This window comes from Mustela lutreola, chromosome 3 (genome assembly GCF_030435805.1).
Source record: "Mustela lutreola isolate mMusLut2 chromosome 3, mMusLut2.pri, whole genome shotgun sequence".
Classification (NCBI taxonomy): domain Eukaryota; kingdom Metazoa; phylum Chordata; class Mammalia; order Carnivora; family Mustelidae; genus Mustela; species Mustela lutreola.
Window position 1 is genome coordinate 128,394,560 of NC_081292.1, and position 19,326 is coordinate 128,413,885.

At 33.4% G+C, this 19,326-nt stretch overlaps 1 protein-coding gene across 21 annotated transcripts in view; it reads right to left on the reverse strand.

The window, feature by feature from the left end:
* Nucleotides 1-19,326, reverse strand: part of ORC4 (origin recognition complex subunit 4) — a 107,571-nt gene that overhangs the window by 46,637 nt on the left and 41,608 nt on the right. For 16 of the 21 annotated variants that reach the window (XR_009351842.1, XR_009351841.1, XM_059166801.1 and 13 more), the window contains 5 exons: nt 16,964-17,037; nt 14,141-14,217; nt 13,328-13,418; nt 3,177-3,252; nt 2,634-2,719 (listed from right to left, as the gene is read on the reverse strand). Coding sequence is in view for 19 of the 21 variants with exons in the window: in XM_059166801.1 (XP_059022784.1) it covers nt 2,634-2,719; nt 3,177-3,252; nt 13,328-13,418; nt 14,141-14,217; nt 16,964-17,020 (387 nt within the window). In the remaining 2 variants the exon portion in view is untranslated. The remainder of the gene's footprint in view (nt 1-2,633; nt 2,720-3,176; nt 3,253-13,327; nt 13,419-14,140; nt 14,218-16,963; nt 17,038-19,326) is intronic. The other 5 variants (XM_059166804.1, XM_059166802.1, XM_059166807.1 and 2 more) reach the window with 1 other exon arrangement.

Consider the following 19,326-nt stretch of genomic DNA (forward strand, 5'->3'; position numbering starts at 1 on the left):
ATGGCATTACCCTGCCATGCTCAAAATTCTATATTTTCTGGATAAAATGCATAAAAATGTTTAACAATTTAAAGGTAGTTTTTAAGACTTGTATTCCAAATAGAGTCTGAGAACTAGAAATCACTGCACTTTTATTTTCAAACAGATTAAGCTCTTCCAAGTTTCAGATTAATTTGGACCACTAAAAATATGACCATATGATTCCAGTTGTATGTGAAATTTAAGGAAAACAAAACAAAACAAAACAAAAAACCAAATGAACCCAGAGGAAGGGAAAAAGAGGGGAAGGCAAATCATGAGACACTTAACAACAGGGAACAAACTGAGGATTCATGGAGGGGAGGGTGGGCAGGGAATGGGTTAAATGGGTGATGGGTATTAAGGAGCACTGGGTATTGTATGTAAGTGAAGAATCACTAAATTCTACTCCTGAAACTAGTATTACACTATATGTTAACTAACTAAATTTAAGTGCAAACAAATAAAAAAAGCATACTACTAAAAAAATGAGCACAAATTTAAATGAGATCCAAAAGGAAAGGGGAGAAGAAATTTGCCTTAATCATTACATATTATAATAGTTTCTCCCTATTCAAGAGCATATTATAGAATTTGTATATATCATATCAACTTTGACTATGTTTACTTGGAACACAGCCAAAACATTTTTGGATACAGCTTATACATTCTACATGGAAATTAACAGAGAAGCAGATGCATTATCCAGATGTTCCAACTTGCAGATAAGGGCCCTGTTGAAATATTTTTTTTCATAAAAGTCATTAATTTTTACTTCATTCAGATTTTTTCATTTTAAGAAATAGCCAACTTTAAATTTGTGAAGATGTACAGGAGGAAAAAAATCCACTTGTTTGCTTCCCCATTGAGAGAACTGATATAAAATAGCTCAACAGGTTTTTAAGAATTTCCACATATTTTATAATAACTGTCTGTTGTCAAATCAACATTATTTCCAAGGCAGTTAGGGCAAGAGGTATTTATATAATATAAACAAAAGCTCAGAGGCAATCTGTGGATGGGTAATCAGCAGTTGAAGTTATTCAAAGGTAGCTTGTCTTATGCATTTTTTTTAAAAGACAGTTACATTTGACATTACATGTGAGTGTGCAATTATATAAGTACATATGCACATATTATAAGAATATCCTTATATAAAAACACATGCGTATGCATAAGAATATACAAATTTGTTGTAAGTATATCAAAATATAAAGGCTCTGGGTCAAGTAATTCAGGTTCTTAATGTCTTAATATCCATTTTGACTTTAGGGCAAGCTAATTATGGTCTCTGAGCCTCAGGTGACTTACCTATATAATGTAAAAGTTAAACTAATAATCACTATATGTGATGATTACGGTAACAACAGTAATGACTAGGATGATAAACAACTGTCCCTTTTATTATTTTCTATGAATCCAATAAGAACAGGTTCAATTAGGAAAGTCAGAAACCTCAGTCTATATCAGGGGCAAACCAAAAGCCAAACTGAGCCTCTATAATAGTAAATCTCCTTGACCAAGTAGGCCACTGTATTCAACAATACATTCTGCACAGGAGAAAGAACTTCAGACTTACAGAAGGGGCATTTTGAACCTGCAGACAGTGTGAAAGGGTAACACATGATTGGCTTACCTTTTTACAGGTACTTATTAAAGAATGAAATTACTAAATGCTAAGAGGCTTACACAACAATGGCTGTGTCGTTGCAGGAAAAAGGAGTCACTTTAAGAGTGATAACACTGTATGATCACCAGTGAGTGTAAAATGAACTTGGGATGCCACAATCCACTTCAACTGAATAAGCAGTACGAAGTTAAGTCATTTCATTATGAAAATTAAACTAGCTGTAAATTAATTTAATCATGTTACTTTTCAACCTTATAAATCAAGTGATAGGGTAAAAAATTTAATGAACATTTCTAATCAGTTTCGTTTAAGTTACTGATGTTCACTATCTTGAGGTTCCAAGCTGTTACAATGATGAGATATGAATTAAGTTTCTGAAAACGTTTTAGTAAGAGATAATTGACATTTGTATAGAACATTACCAATCCAGCATTTTTAAAATATAAATTATGTTTAATGCTGGTCTTTAGAATAAATCTGTGATGTAATAAGGTTAATGCACATTTAACACAGATGGGAAAATTTGAACTTCAGAAATACTTTAGTCATGATTATCAAGTAGTCAATGGTTTTAAGACAAGACTCAAATCTACCTTTTTTAGCTTTAAATACAGTACATTTTGCATTACTCCCAGCTACCTAAGTCTCAGAAGACTAAAAATAGGATGCTAGAGTGTAGTACTTCAAAAAATACTTTAAACTATCTCTAAAGATAGGGAATCAAACTATTTATCTTACAGATAAAGAAACTCAGATAATATCTACATAAACATGGATTTCTTGGCTCTTTTTTAATTAGTATAATCTACTTCAAAAAAATTTAAACATAAAGCTATGATGAATAAATGCATCCTACTACATTATACTTTTTTATGATAAGAATCTTTCATATTTCAATTTAGAATCCCTGAGCCCACCCAAGCCTTCCAAAAATACGAAAATATCTAACGGCATATAAATATTAAAGACTATTTAGGATACTTACAAAAACTTTATCTCCAACTACATTTTCCAGATTTAACTGCCTTGTGATTTCCTTTAGGGCAATTTTATCATTGATCTGCAGCAGTCCTGAAATAAGCCCATTTAAAAGTATTTAACTAAAATGAAATATTTGAAACAGTGCAGATTATTTTCCAGTCAAATTAAGCTTTCTTAATGGTTCCTAACTTTAACTAGAAAAAAAAAGTCAAATAACTGTGAGTTAACATTAATTTCTTTTTGAAACTCAGCAATGAAGACATTTGTTAGACTCAAAAAAACTATCATCCTTGGGGTTCTTTTATTTTTTTAAAAAAGAGAAAAACAAAATAACAAGAGTCCTTATGTACCTCTTTAATCTTATTTTTTTTTAATTTCTCAAAATATTGTGTATGGTATATTAAAGTGAAAGTTGTTAAACATGGATCAAGTTCTTTAAATTATGACTATTACCCACCTTTAAAACACACAAGTAAATTAGATTTTACATTATAAAAAGCTCACATAGTTTATATCATTTCCAATAGTAAAACGATGACATACTTACCATTTAGGTGCACTTGTAATACATTTTCACTCACTTCTTCTACTTCCATTAGTTCTTTCAAAGCATGGTTTATTAACTAAATGGTATTAAAAAGTTTATGGAATATTTAATAATAAATAAAAATATATGCTCGTGTTCTTTTAAAAATTATGAATGACATAATATAATAAAAAGACTGTCATTTGAAACTAACAAATAAGTTTGCATATTACTCAAAGATAAAATAAAGGTTTAACGAGAACATCTAATGTCCGACTCAAGACGCCAAAGCCAGGACTGATGTCATGCTCTTTCAATCATCTTCCCAAACTAAAAAATGTTTAGAAACAACCCTCAAGTTTTCAAAGACATATTTCTCTATAAGTCACATAAAAATTATAGCCACTTAAGAGCTTCATGTCTGAGTTAGTTCATTATTTATCTCTTAACATTTATTCTACTAAATACTATTGAAATCACTTAAAAGCTATTGAAAAACATGTATTAGAGCAATGTTAAATGACTGTAAAAAGTCTATCCCTGTCACTATATCAATTTCTATGAAATACTGTTAACTAGTCTGTAAGTTATCATGAAATAAAAATGTGGAAAACTAAGAAATACCAAGGGGTAAGTTGAAAAAGATGTTTCCTCTATGAGTTGCTAGGTATAACAGCCACTCCTTATCTGCAGTTTCAATTACCTGTGCTGTGGAAGCAGATGAATCCTCCTTTTGACATTATGGGCAGAAGGTCAAAGTAGCTTAATGTACATAATAATGACTACATCATTCACCTAACTTCATCTTATCATGTAGGCATTTTATCGTTTCACATTATCATAAGAAGGATGAATATAGTACAGTATGTTATTTTGAGAGACAGAGACCACACTCACCTAACTTTTACTATATTTGTTGTAACCATTCTATTTTATTATTATTTTTAATCTCTTACTGTATCTAATTCATACATTAAAGTATACTACAGGTGAAGTTTACCATGTTAAAAAAAAAAAACAGTACATACAGGGTATGGTACTGTGGTTTCAGGCATTCACTGAGGTCTTGGAACGTATGTCCCATGGGTGGGGGGGCCTACTGCATATAGAGAAAGACCTTATTAAAGAAATGTAGAGCTTGCAATGAAAAAAAAATACTACTAATAATATAGTAGCTACTAAAAATATACTCACAAGGTGTTCTACCACCTTAAATTGTTCAATTATAAAGTTTAAGATATTTTTAACTATAGATTCTTATGACACATACTTCCTATTCTCTATTTTTTGACTTGTGACATCTTATTACAACTCTATGGCAATATAATATACATCTCTTCACATTAATATTATGTACAGTTTTTAAAAACTTTAAAAATTAAGAGAACTAAGAAAAGTCAAAAAACTTTTAAAAAGAAGAACAATGATAAAGGACTACTAATACTAAAACTACTCCTATGATTAGAAAATAAATGATCCCTCAAAACAGACTGTGTATACAAAAAAAAAAATTAGTAAAGATGGCATTAGAATTTAGTGAGAACAAAAAGGAAATTCAAATGTCACTGAACAATGGCAAATCATTTTGGAAAACAAAATACTATTTGTATTTGAAATATTGTACTTCAATTTGTCACTACAACATCTTTGTGAAATATGAAGAAGTATTTTAAATTATTAGGTTTCATAACAGGTATCAAACATAATTCTGGTATATCTGTATTTTTGTTTGTTTGGTTGGGTTTTTTGTTTTGTTTTATTTTGTTTTTAGATTTTATTTATTTGTTTGACAGAGATGGAGAAAGCACAAGCAGGAAGAGTGGCAGGAAGAGGGAGAGGAGAAACAGGATCTCCACTGAGCAGGGAGCCCAATGCAGGGATCGATTCCAGGACTCTGAGATCATGACCGGAGCTGAAAGCAGATGCTTAATGACTGAGCCACCCAGGCACTCCTAATCTGTATTGTTTTTAAAACAAATGGAATTCTGGGGTGCCTGGATGATTCAGCTAGTTAAGCATGTGACTCTTGATTTCAGCTCATGTTATGAGCTCAGAGGGGTAAGATCCAGCCCTGTGTCTGGCTCCTTCCTGAACATAGAGCCTGCTTAAGATTCTCTCTCTTGCTCTGCTTCTGCCCCTCCCCCAATGCTTGCTCTCATGTGCATGTATGCTCTCAAAATAAATAAATAACTTTAAAAAAATGGAATTCCACCTTAGATCATAGTGATCTAAGTCCTCTTAAAAAGGGAAATCTCAAAATATCAATTGTCATACCATGTAATAAAATCCAATTAAGAAGTGATATTCTTTGCAGAGAACTATCCAAAAATAAAGTGGTACTTTTTGGCTTTTAGAGCAAGTATGAGTTTATCATAAGACTTCATTCCCAGATGATACTAACGTGGTATGTCAAAATGGGGCTCTGCCATAGCTTCTTGGTAATCTGCAATGTTCCTCCTCCCACCAAATGGTATCTTATTTACATAATATTTCTATTTTTCTGGGTCTGATTGTATGTTCTAAATTATTATATGTTCAGTAAATCATTGAAAACTATTTTAAATTCTTTGCATAATGAAATGGGGAAAATAATAATACCTTCTTTTTTTATATACACATAAAGAGAGTTATTATAACATGGAAGGAGGATGGCAGCAAAGAATGAGGATCCTAAGGCTGCCTCCTCCCACAAATACAAGTAGATCCCAGTCAAATCATCCTAAATACCCCAGAAACCAACCTGAAGACTGGCAGAAAAAACTCCACAACTAAGTGTAGAGAAGAGGACAGAGGACACATCAAAGGTGGTAGGAAATGCAGAGACATGACTTAGGAGAGAAACCAATGCAAATGGGGAGGAAGTCACAGTCTCAGAGGAGTGGGAAAAAGAGACTAACATACAGGGGAACACACAGGAAATGAACCCTTATAGGACTGGTTTGGAAAGCTGGAGGGCCTAAATTTCTTGAGTTCTTACAACCAGGGAGGCTTAAAGCATGGGGTTCTAAAGATCAGCACGTGTGGTTCTGGGAGAACTCGAAGGACACTGGGCTGCTCTTGGAGAGAAGGCAGGGAAAATTGTCTGTGGACATATAGCAATCTGAAGAGCACCCAACAAAACAGATAAAGGAAACCAGGAGCTAGTTCTTTGGGGGGAAATAAAGGGGGGTGGTTTACGGAGAGGGTGGTTGGGTTATGGACACTGGGGAGGGTATGTGATATGGTAAGTGCTATGAAATGTGTAAGCCTGACTATTCACAGACCGATACCACTGGGGCAAATAATGCATTATATTTCAATAAAAATAATTAATAAAAAAATCAATAAAACTGATATACCTCTAGCTAGACTTACCAAGAAAAAAAAAACCAAAAAACAGAAAAGACCCAAATAAACAAAATCACAAATGAGAAAGGAGAAATAACAAACACTAAAAACTACAAGCAATTATAGAAGAATACTACAAAAAATAACATCCCAACACCGGACAACCTAGAATATGGATAAATTCTTAGTAACATATAATCTACCAAAACTAAAATAGGAAGAAATACAAAATTTGAAAAGTCCACTCACCAGCAAAAAACTGAATCTAATCAAAAAACTCTCAAGAAACAAAAGTCCAGGTCCAGATGGCTTCTTAGGTGAATTCTACCCAACATTTAAAGAATAGTTAATACCTATGCTTCCCAAAATATTCCAAAAATAGAAAAGGAAGTAAAACTTCAAATTCATTCTATGAGGGCAGCACTACCCTGATACCAAAACCAGAAAGACACCACAGAAAAAGGGAACTACAGGCCAAGATCTCTGATGAACATATAGTTGCAAAAAACCTCAACAAAATACTAGCAAACTGAATCCAACAATAGATTAAAAGAACCATTCACCATGATCAAGTGGGATTTATTTCTGGGTTGCAAAGGCAGTTCGATACTTGCAAATCAATTAATTGATACAACACATCAATAAGAGAAAGAGTAAGAACCATATGGTCATGTCAGTAGATGCAGAAAAATCATCTGACAGAGCACAACATCCATTCAGGATAAAAACCCTCAACAAAGTAGATTTAGAGGGAGTATACCTGAATATAATAAAGACCAACAGCTAACACCACCCTCAATGGGGGAAAAACTGGAAAGCATTTCCCCCAAGGTGAGGATAAAGATAAGGATGTCCACTCTCACCACTTTTTTTTTTAAAGGTTTTTCCATTTAATTTATTTGAGAGAGAGTGAGAGAGAACACAATCAGGGGGAGCAGCAGAGGGAGAGGGAAAGGCAGGCTTCCCACTCAGCAAGGAGCCCTATGTGGGGCTCCATCCCAAGACCCTGGGATCCTGACCTGAGCAGAAGGCAGATGCTTAACTGACACACCCACCTCCTCCCAACCCACTTTTATTCAACGTAATACTGTAAGTCCTAGCCACAGCAATCAGAAAACTAAAAGAAATAAAAGGCATCCAAACAGGTGAGGAAGCAGTAAAACTTTTCACTTTTTGCAGATGACATGATACGATATATAGAAAACCCAAAACTCTTAAAACTAATAAAGTTGCAGGATACAAAAATCAATGTTACATTTCTATACACCAATAATGAAGCAGTAGAAAGAGAAATTAAGAAAACAATACCATTTACAACTGAACCAAAATAATAAAATAAAATAAAATAAATACAACTAAGGAGGTGAAAGACCTATGCTCAAAAAAAAAAAAAAACTAATGAAAGAAGCTGGAGACAACACAAAGATATGGAAAGAAATTCCATGCTGATGTACTGGAAGAAAAGATTTTGCTAAACTATCCAAAGCAATCTTGAAAAAGAAAAGCAAAGCAAGCTGGAAGCAATCACAATTTGAGACTTCAAGTTATATTACAAAGCTGTATTAATTAAAATACTATGATAATGGTAAAAAAGAGACCATCAGAATAATAGAAATGAACAGAAAAGGATGATTAGACAAGAAGGATTATTAGAACTAAAAAGCAGCATCATTAAAAAGAAGCAAACAATGGAATGGATGGTGAAGAAAATCACACTGATGATATGGCAGAATGCTAGGGAGAGGAATAAAAGAAAGAAACATGGAGAAATAACACAAAGAAATGAGAACAAAGGCTTAACAACTGGATACTTTAATCCTAAGAGAGGACAAGAAGAAATGAAAGAAAGGAAATACTCAAAAATAAAATTAGTCTTTAGGGAAAACAGACCTAAAGTCATATTAAGAGTTTGTAGAATATCAGCTAATGCTCAAACATAGCCTGTGAATAACAAATGCAGTAAGACAACAGAAGGAAATAAAAGTTATAAAAAGAAACAGGAATGGAAGAAATAAAACTTTCTTTTATTTGCAGATGATATGATTGTCTACAGAAAATCCCAAAGAACTGACAAATTTTAAGAACCAATCAATTATAGCAAGATTGCAGGATACAAAATAACACACAAAGGTCATCTGCTTTCCTCTATATCAGCAGTAACACTAGGAATCTGAAATTAAAAACGTATACTATTCACATTAGGGTCAAAAATATTTTTAAAAACTTAGGTATAAACCTAACAAAGTATATATGACTTATATAAGGGAAACCACAAAACTCTAGCGAAAGACCTAAAAAAGATAAATGGAAAGATATTCCATGTTCATGAATGTGGAAACAATTTAATTAAGAAACCAGTTTTTCTAATGTGATCTACAGATTGAAACTACAACTGAACTCAAATATCCCCAGTAGTTGGAAATTAACATATTAATTCTAAAGTTAGTATAAAAAGGCAAAGTACCCAGAATAGCCAAAACAATACGGAAGAAGCACACAAAGTAAAAAGACTGACATGGACTTTAAGACTTACTATAAAGCTACAGTCATCAAGATGGTAAAAATAGACTGATACAAACAGAATTAACTGACCTTTGAAAAAGAAGCAAAGGTAACTCTATGAAGAAAAGATAGCCTTGCCAACAAATGCTAAAACAATTTAAACATTCATATGCAAAAAAAAAGAAGGAAAGAAAAAGAATCCAGACACAGACCCTGTATGTTTCAAAGAAATTAACTCAAACCAAATGTAAAAATACAAAGAACTATAAAACTTCTGGAAGGAAACATAGGTGAAAACCTAGAAGATCTTGGATTTGGTGTTGAAGTTTATTTATTTTTAAGATTTTCTTTGTCGGAGAGAGAGAGTGAGAGAAAGAGCACAAGAAGGGGAAGCTGCAGGCAGGGGAGAAGCAGGCTCCCCACTGAGCAAGAAGCCAGATTAAGGGCTTGATCCCAGGACCCCTAGGATCATGAGAGGAAGGCAGATGCTGAACCAACTGAGCCACCCAGGCATCCCAGTGATGAAGTTTAGATATAACACCGAAGTCACAATTCATGAAAGAAATAGCTGATAAACCGAGCTTTTTGTTTAAATGAAAAAACTGGGGACCTTAATGAAAACTATGGGACTTTAGTTAATAATAACATATTAAAATTGGTTCATCAATTTCAACAAATGTACCATATTTAGGGAAGATGTTAATAATAGGGGAAGTTGCATGTATGTGCATGGGGGGTGGTTATAATAGGGGAACTCTCTTTTATGCTTAATTTTCTTGGTAAAAAATAGATCTACTTTAGCCAATTTACTAATAAAATGGAGTATAGTTTTAATTTGTATTTAAACATCTTTATAAGTGTTTACTATTTCCTTTTTTCTGAGCCTCCTTCCATGCTTTTACGTACAAACTTCCAAGACAAAGTTCAGAATAAATCCAGGCATTAACTGTTCAAGTTATATTTGTAGGCTTGACACTTTGATGTACACTTCATTGAGAGCCAACTTCTCTGTTGTAATGCCATTTTGTTTCAAGAGGCATAGTTTAGGATGGAATAATAGGTCTGAATGTACTGTTTTCCTAGATTTCATTTTCTCAGATTATCACCATGAGCTTCTTGAAGAATTAAAGTACTACTTAAAAGTGTTTTTCAAATATTTGTATGAAGATGTATTTTCCAAAGATAATAAAACAATGAAGACTGAATAAAAATTATCCTATAGTGAAAAAAGATCTAAATTTATATTAAGGGAGTTTACAGAGTATCAGTTTTTATGATCCAAGCTTAGATATTGGTCTGAAATTTTCATACTGCTAAGATAAAGAAATTCTGTAAGTGTCTAGATAGGGAAAAATCACACACACACAAACAAACTCAAAACAAGTTAGCTGTCACGGCTATCAGTGACATTCACTAAGTATTTCTGACTTCTAGTCACCTAGGCGGAATATACTTCTTCACTCTCTTGAAACTAGGTGTAACTATATGACATTTGGCCAGTGAACTGTGAGGAGAGGTGCTCTGTTATCATCTCTGAGGAGGAGCTCTAAAAAGAGTATGTGTCCATGATTCATCATGTTGCCTTTTCCTACATCAACACTTGCTGCTTCACCCTGTACTTTTATGTTTTGGAGGTGGCTACTTTCCTTAAACCTCATGAACCAACTACTGGTAGCTTCAAATTTTTCTTCTGTGGCTTCCTCCCCTCTCAGCCTTCACAGAATTCAACAGAATTAGGGCCTTCCTCCGGATTAGGCTTTGCTATAAGGGAATGTGTAGGCCACTACAACTTTCTCCATATCAGCAGTAAAGGCTGTTTCATTTTCTTATTGGTGGATTCACTGGAAGAGCACTTTGAATTTCCTTCAAGGACTTTTCCTCTACACTCACAGGTTAGCTGCTTGGTGTTAGAGGCCCAGCTTTTGGCTTACCTTGGTTTTTGACCTGTCTTCCTCACTAAACTCAATCATTTCTAGCTTTTGATTTAAAGTGAGAGATGTGTGAATTTTCCTTTCGCTTGAACACCTAGGAACCATTATAGAGTTATTAATAGGTCTAAAGTCAGTATTGTTGTAACTCAGGGAACAGGTAGGCCCGGAGCGGGGGGCGGGGGGGAAGATGGGGGAGTGGCCAGAGAGTGGAACAGTCAGAACCAATACATTTATCCATTAAGTTTGTCATCTTATACAGGCATGGCTCCTGGCACCCCAAAACAATTACAGCAGTAACATTAAAGATCACTGATCACAGATCACCATGACAAATATAATAATGAAAATGTTTGAAATACTGTGAGAATTATAAAAATTTGACATAGAGACAAAATGAGAAATGCTGTTGGAAAAATGATGCCTGCATACTTGCTCAATAAAGGGTTGCCAAAAGCCTTTTAATTTGTAAAAAATGCAATTATCTGCAAAGTGCAACAAAGCAAAGCAAAATGAAGTATGCTAGTACAAACCAACACAAGTATTTTTTTTCCTCTTCCTTTTCTGGACTACAGACAAATGTTTCTTTTCACTGATGCACAATAATTATGTGGATGAATGTACTAGCATTTATTAACCAGTACTCTACTGATGGGCATTTATGTTGTTTCTCATCTTTCACTATTAACAAATGGTGTTGTAGTGAGTAACTGTATATACATCATTTCACAAGTTAAATTCCTAGAAATACTGCTGGTGAGTCAAAGGGCATATGACTTTGGCCTAGTTAGATACTGTCTCTTATTCCAGTTATGTCAATTTATATTACCAGCAGGACACATGTCTATTTCTTTATAAGTTCACAATTTTAGTGTTATCAATTTTACAGGTTTGTCAACCTGGTAGACAAAACTGCTAATGTTTTTGGTTAATTTACTTAATTATAAGTAAAACTGAACACTTTTAAGTTCAAGACAGATCTGTATTTAATTTTATGTGACCTTTCTATGCATCTCCTTTGCATAGTGTTTCTACTATTTAATAGTATTATTGTTAGAAATTTAAAATATTCTAATAGCTCAAAGGCATATCAGTCACATGGTTTTCCTTTCAAAACCATCCGAACAGTACTGAGGTCAAACACAAAAGAAAATCATACTAAGGAACTCAAGAATAAAGAAATATAGGCGCCTGGGTGGCGTAGTCATTAAGCATCTACCTTCAGCTCAGATCATGACCCCAGGGTCCTGGGATCAAGCCCAACATGGGGCTCCCTGCTCAGTAGGAAGGAAGTCTGCTTCTCCCTCTCCCATTCCCCCTACTTGTGTTCCCTCTCTTCCTCTCTCTAAAACCTTTAAAAAAAAAAAAAAAAAAGAGAGAGAGAGAAATAGTGGTTGTATAAAATGACTGAGCAGAAGACTGAATCAAATTAAATATAGTCAAAACTAAAAAATTACTGTAAATAATACAATTAATGTAAAATATTCTTCAAAAATTAAAAAAGAAATTACCTAGATTTATATCCCCACTAGAAATGGGCAATTCAATAAAATTGTAAGGTCCTTATTTCCTCACCTTACCTAATATACAGTCAACATTCATCGCTTTAAAAACAATCTTACTTCTAATTTATGTAACTTTACTTAATACGTAATTTTACTTCTACATGTAATAAAAAAAAGTATGTTAGTGAGAAATCTAAATTCATTGCATGGAGTATAGCAGAAAAGAGCTTTTATATAGCCCAACTACTGAAAATTAATAGTACATATATTCAATGTAACAGTCATAATTTATCTCATATATTGAATAAAGAATGTGAAAAGAGAAAATGAGGAGAAAAATCAAGAGTATCTTTTTGCGGTAGCTAAGAAAATAAAGAGGGAAAGTAGAAAAGAATTCTAGAAGATGTGACTGTACATATGAAAATTACTTGAGTTAGGGTTAAACAATAAACAATAAAACAGCAGGGGAAAAAAGAATGCATGTCATGACAAGTTACCTAATTTATAAACAGAAACAATGTCTACCTTGCAGCGTTAGTGTAAAGAAGAAATGATAATACAGATAAAAAGACCAAGATAAGGTGCAAGAACACAGAGAAAAGGCACAAGGAATATGCTCAATAAATGCTAATCTGTTTTTTCTACTGGCAAGCATAAATTCCTCATGGGCAAAAGGCCATGATGAAAAAAGCAGCAACTGAAAATTTGTTACTGTGGTGAAAAACGATATGCTCAACTCAAATATACCACCCTAATTTTTAAGGCTTTGCACGTCTTCTATGATTTAAAGAAAATGAAAAAAGGGAAATTAATGAGATAATGAAAATAATACAAAGTATTTTCAATACTGTCTATAAGAATCATCACATGCCTACACAAACAAGAAAATACCAGAAATCAATAGTTTTACCGTGGTTTTTCCTGATCCTCGGGGTCCAATAATGAGTACAGAATTACTTTCTCCATGGATAGCAGTTCTTTTTAGCAGCTCAATTAAGTGTCTGGAATGACATATATAAGTCAAAATTTAAAAAGGAAGCTGGAGGGGTGCCTGGGTGGGTTAAAGCCTCTGCCTTTGGCTCAGGTCATGATCCTAGGGTCCTGGGATTGAGCCCCATGTCCGGGCTCTTTGCTCAGCAGGGAGCCTGCTTCCCTTCCTCTCTCTCTGCCTGCCTCTCTGCCTACTTATGATCTCTGTCAAATAAATAATTAAAATCTTAAAAAATAATAAAATAAAAAATAAAAAGGAAGCTAGAATAATATGCTAGGTAATACTATTTAAAAGCTGAATTTGAATATGCACAGAAAACCACTGAAGAGAGGGTAGGTCAATATGGATTCTCTGGAAACCTCAAGAGAAAACCAAGTAAGTTTGAAATGTCTTAGCTTTATGATGTCATGAGACAAGGGACAACAGCGGCATATCTTGGGAGCTTTCATTCCACAACAGGCTGTGGAGTATCAGAGCACAGAATTTTCTCCATATACCAGCTGACAGAAGCAACACAAGATTGAAAGGTAAGGCACATTCTCATTATGACAACAGTTATATCTGCTCTTCCTTTATAATATTTATTGTTTCTATAAAAGAAAAAGAAATTTTTTATCTCTATAAAAATGTTTGTTAGCCGTATTCAAGATAAAATCTGTGTGGATAATTTTTATAAAACCTAATGGCATCTTTAAGTAAGTTCATAGTGGACAAAAGGACAGCTAAACTTACTTGTATTGTACTTGTACCCCAAATAAGTTACTATGTGGGCTCTGATGACAAAATCTTTCCCGTAAAATTCCTTGTACCTGATAAAAAGAAAGTGAATAAATATAAATAAAAATGTTACACATGAAATAAAAATGAATGAGAATATACATTTACAGCAGTCAGAATTAGGTATTAATGAGTCTATTCAACCCTCCCTAAATAACTTGTCTTCACGAGTTCTGGTACTACTTTCATGAGTTGTAAAACTAACGGTTCTTTCAACCTAACTCAAGTCCCGGAGGAAGGAGGAGAATTTACTTGTGAGGTTCAAGAGAAAGAATTAATTGCATTAGCCACGTCAGCAATTTGAGGGTTGTTTTACATTGCATGTGAATAAATGAACACTTCACTATATATGGTACATATCAGCCAAGGAAAAAAGACAGGAGAGAATGTAATAATGTAATCTCACCTAATAATGCTCATGAACCACACCTCAATCTCTAGAGACCAAACAAATCTAAACTGGCTTAGCCCAAGCCCTATCTACCTGCACCTAACATAAAAGTCAGGATTCTGAGAAAACAAAAGTTTAAAAGTTCATATAGTTACTGAGGACCTACTAGAAGCAGAGTAAGATACTCCTAAAAAAGTATGATCCATGCCTAAAGAAATAGTGCAAATAAATTGGAAAGAAATGACACACTGAAAAAAAGTTGTAATTTAGCATATAAGGAATTGCTCAACTACATGGAAGAAATTAGATTCATCTGTATCTATAAAATGAGGAATCACTGGGACGAATTAAGAAAAAAATGTTTTTTTTAAATAGGTGATTCTTTTTTTTTTTTAAAGATTTTATTTACTTATTGGACAGACAGAGGTCACAAGTAGACAGAGAGGCAGGCAGAGACAGAGAGGAAGAAGCAGGCTCCCTGCTGAGCAGAGAGCCTGATGTGGGCTTGATCCCAGGACCCTGAGATCATGATTGAGCCGAAGGCAGAGGCTTAACCCACTGAGCCACCCAGGTGCCCCAAGAAAAAAAATTCTTATTAATTTTGAGTTTGCCTTAGAATAAAGGGCTTAAACTGAGTTGTAAAATATTATGTCAGATAATCTAGCGCATTTTTAAAAAAGACCATTAAAGGCATTTCCTTTTCTGCATCTGCTGCTAATACAGAAACCTTTCAAAGACAAAAACCTTAGGAAGCTATTTGAGATTTGGTCCCACCAATGGAAACAAGAAGCTTCCAAGATAATTTGCTTTTCTCAGACTGACAGCATGGGACTGATTCTTCATGTACCAAAAAGGTAGAATCTGAGTTCTGTTTATACGTAACAGAGGCTAAGCAAAGCAAATTATTCAGAGCAAATTATTCAAAGCAAATTATTATTTAAGAAGGGGAAAGAATTAAGAGGAGTGATGCCAGAAGAACCAATTACGTGGATCTTAAAGTTAGCCTTTCCTAAATCTTAATTTTTTTCATTTATAAAATAGAGACAGTAATAGTTTTCAGGCAGGCCTGTTCTCAAGATTAAATAAGGTAGTCGTCTTTAACATAACTTAAGTATTTGTACAGGTAATAGCTAATACATATAAAACACTTAAATGAGCATATATAATCATAATACTAATTATATGGTGTATTTCTCTACCTAGATAAGATCATTAGAAATCAAAATATAAATCTCTATCCTTTTCTTTTTCAAACTTCAACTTGTCTATCAGAGGCAACAACTATGTATAAAATCTAAGGGATAAAGTGAAGTGAAGCTGTAGTGAACAGTGAACGGTTCAAAAATCTCAAAGTGATCTGAGATGAAGGTTAAACACATATATATGTATACAGAAATTAAGCTGTATGTGGAAGATACTTACTTTACTAGGATATGTAAATCATACTTAAGCTAAATTTCTTTCATGAAATGGAGTTAAACCTTTTCCTTCCAGAAAGAAAAAAAAAGTAAGGGAGGAAGGGATGCCAATAACATACATTTAGTTTTGATTAAAAAAAACTATAGTTCTGGTCAAACCAGATAAATAGAAATACCAGGACAAAGTTATTATACCCATTCCCTATCTTAAGACACAGACACATAGATATAGGCTCAGCACTTTGAATACTGTATGCACTCAAGATAATATTAAATGTTCGTGATAAAAACACTCAACATACTAGGAAAAAAGGGCAACACACCCTCACCCCAATAAAGGACATCTATAAAAACCTCTATCTAACATCACTTCAATGGTAAAAGACTGAATGTGTTTCCCCCAAATCAAAAACAAAACAAGAATGTCTGCTTTTCAGTTGTTACTCAATATTGTACTGAAAGTTCCAGCCAGGGCAATTAGAAAATTAAAACAAAAATAATAAAGTCACCATAATGAGAAGAAAGTTAAACTATGTTTGCCGATGACATGATCTTATATAAAAAAATAAAAACTATGAGAACTAGTAAGTCTGGTCAGGTTGTAGGATACAGATTAATATATAAAAATCAATTGCATTTAGATATGCTAGCAATGAACAAATAAAAAAGTTAAAACAATTCCATTTATAACACAATAATCACAAGAAATAAAATAGGAATAAATTTAACAGAAGTAGTAGAAAACTCTGAAGTAAACTGAAATTAGGACACATTTGGGAAGACAGGAGTGAAGTTGGGATTCCAACTGTCTAAAGCCTTAAAAAGCATGAAAGTAGTGTAGAGTCTCTCCTTGAAAATGTAAAGTGTTTCATAAGTGTTAAGGAAAGAATTCAAATTAAGAAGATAATTATTTCTCTGATCAGTTTTGATTGATAATAGACTTTGAGGTTAATGAAAATATATACTAACCTGTGAAAGGTACTCTGCATGTATTAAGTTGTTACTCTTAGATTTGCGACTGCTCATTTTAACAAACTGAAATCCTTAAAAAAAAAAAAGCATGAATATAAAAACATTACAGGCTTGAAGAGATTAAGAATTTAGTATTACAGAATCAAAATAAACACAACTTTTAAAACATGAAAATTCCAATTTCTCCAACTTCAAAAACTCACCTCAATCTCTTTTGGTAATCATTCACAATATACATAAATCAAACTGTTGTGCTGTATGTAAATTATTTCTCAGTAAAACTGAAAAAAATCTGAACAGTTCTCTAAGTTTGGCTTATTTGACATTCCATACCACATGGTATATGGCTCTTACAGACAACTAACTTCTTTCTACCTTTCGCTTCAATCTACTATTCCCTCCCTTAACTATTTTTCTTTCCTTAAAACTATATGCTTCCTTTATACAGAATGTTTCCCTCTCCATCCATCCCACAGGATCATAACCTTCCAGAAAGCCTTGGCTTTCCTGCTCTACTCATCGTACATACACTGTCTTTAATTGGTAGGTAAAATGCCTCTTCCATGAACTTCTATAATTGCTTTATTTCTCTTCATCCATAATCAAATTATATTAAAAAAGACTGTCCACTTAACTACCAATATCCCCAAACCATTAAAATTCTGAGTATTTTAGCACAATATCCAAAACAAAATTGGCAATTATGATGTGAATGGAAAATATATATACTAATAAAATAAAGAAAAATTTGTAAAAGTCTTTATGGCAATATAGCCACAGATAAATACATTTCGCTAAAAGATCTAATTTTCTTTTCTTTTTTCTGTTTTTTTTTTTTTTAAGATTTTATTTATTTATTTGACAGAAATAGACAGCACAAGTAGGCATAGTAGCAGGCATAGAGAGAGGGAGAAGCAGGCCCACCCCTGAGCACGGATGCAGGGCTGGATCCCTGGATCTTGGGATCATGACCTGAGTGAAGGCAGCCACTTAACCGACTGAGCCACCCAGGCACCCCAAGATCTAATTGTCTTAGCACTGATTTCCAATAGCAATCTTTACTAGTCGGGTAATAAGAACTTAAGCACTGTTTGCTTATATACCAGGAACTGTTACACGTACTTTGTATTTAACTCATTTAATAACTCATTAACTCACATTTATTAATTTTACATACTGACAATTAGATGCCAACCATTGGAATGCTGTTTTATTCTTCTCTGGAAATGCTAACAGGATAGCATCTGAGCAAGGCTTTGACAGATTGAGAGCAAGCATATCTGTCTCCCCCTAACTGTATAAGCCATGTAGCCAGGGCCCAAAGTCCAAAGGACTTCTGGTTCCAAGATCCGAAATTGGAACTTAAGAACAGAGTATTCAACTGGTTTATTCTTTAAGAATATTTTTTCTTAGGAGAAAAGCAGTCTTCTCAGCTGTCTTTGGGCACCTTCTAGGAGCCTAATGTCTATGCAAGCAACTTTAAGAATCTTTATATTAACCATTTTTTAATTTATTATTTTTTTATTATTTCTCCCCTTAAATAAAAGTTGCATGGGGGGGGGGACCCATTTAACAACATGAAATGATATCCTCACTGTGGCTTAAAATACCCTAACTGTGAAAAAAGGTCTATGCTTGCTACCAACACATTAAAAATGATTAGTAATATATTCTCCTTTCTGGAATTAGAGTAGTATATTTCATCTTTTATTTGCTGCCTACAATTAAGGCATGGGGTTTAAGAGGAATATTTCAAATAATATTAAAATTACTAGTCAATATCTACACTTCTACTTCTAACATAATTCTGCCATGATTGGAATAGTCTCCCTACTTACTTCAAACTTGAAATTACCAGAGGCATTTTAGCATGTCTGAAAAAGCTGGCAATACAGACTCTACATCTTTAACTGAATATATGAAAAGGTTTTCGTTTTTTAAATTAAACCAGAAAAAAGTAAAAGCAAAGGAAGTGAAGATAAAGACACCAAAATTTTTCTAGAAAGTTTTAGTTTTTTAGAAAGTCACAAGTGATGAAATTAAAAAAAAAAAAAAAAAAATTCAAATCAGGACTGTAAAAAGCCCAGGAAAAAAAAAACCTGTACATCAAGTTTAAGATAAATGCAAATTCTTAAAGAGTAAGGAAAAGCACAACTAGAGAAATAAGACTGATGGTACTACTATATTTAAGAGCTTTGTTATCAGCAGGGCCCAGATTTGGGTTCTTGTTCTACGGAGTCACCTTCACTTTCCTAAGCTCCAGTTTTCTTCTCTGCAAAATCTGAGATAAAACTATTAACTAATTCATGGGTATTGTGGGGGTTAAATTAAGTGATTTACCTGATATGCAATGCTGTCAA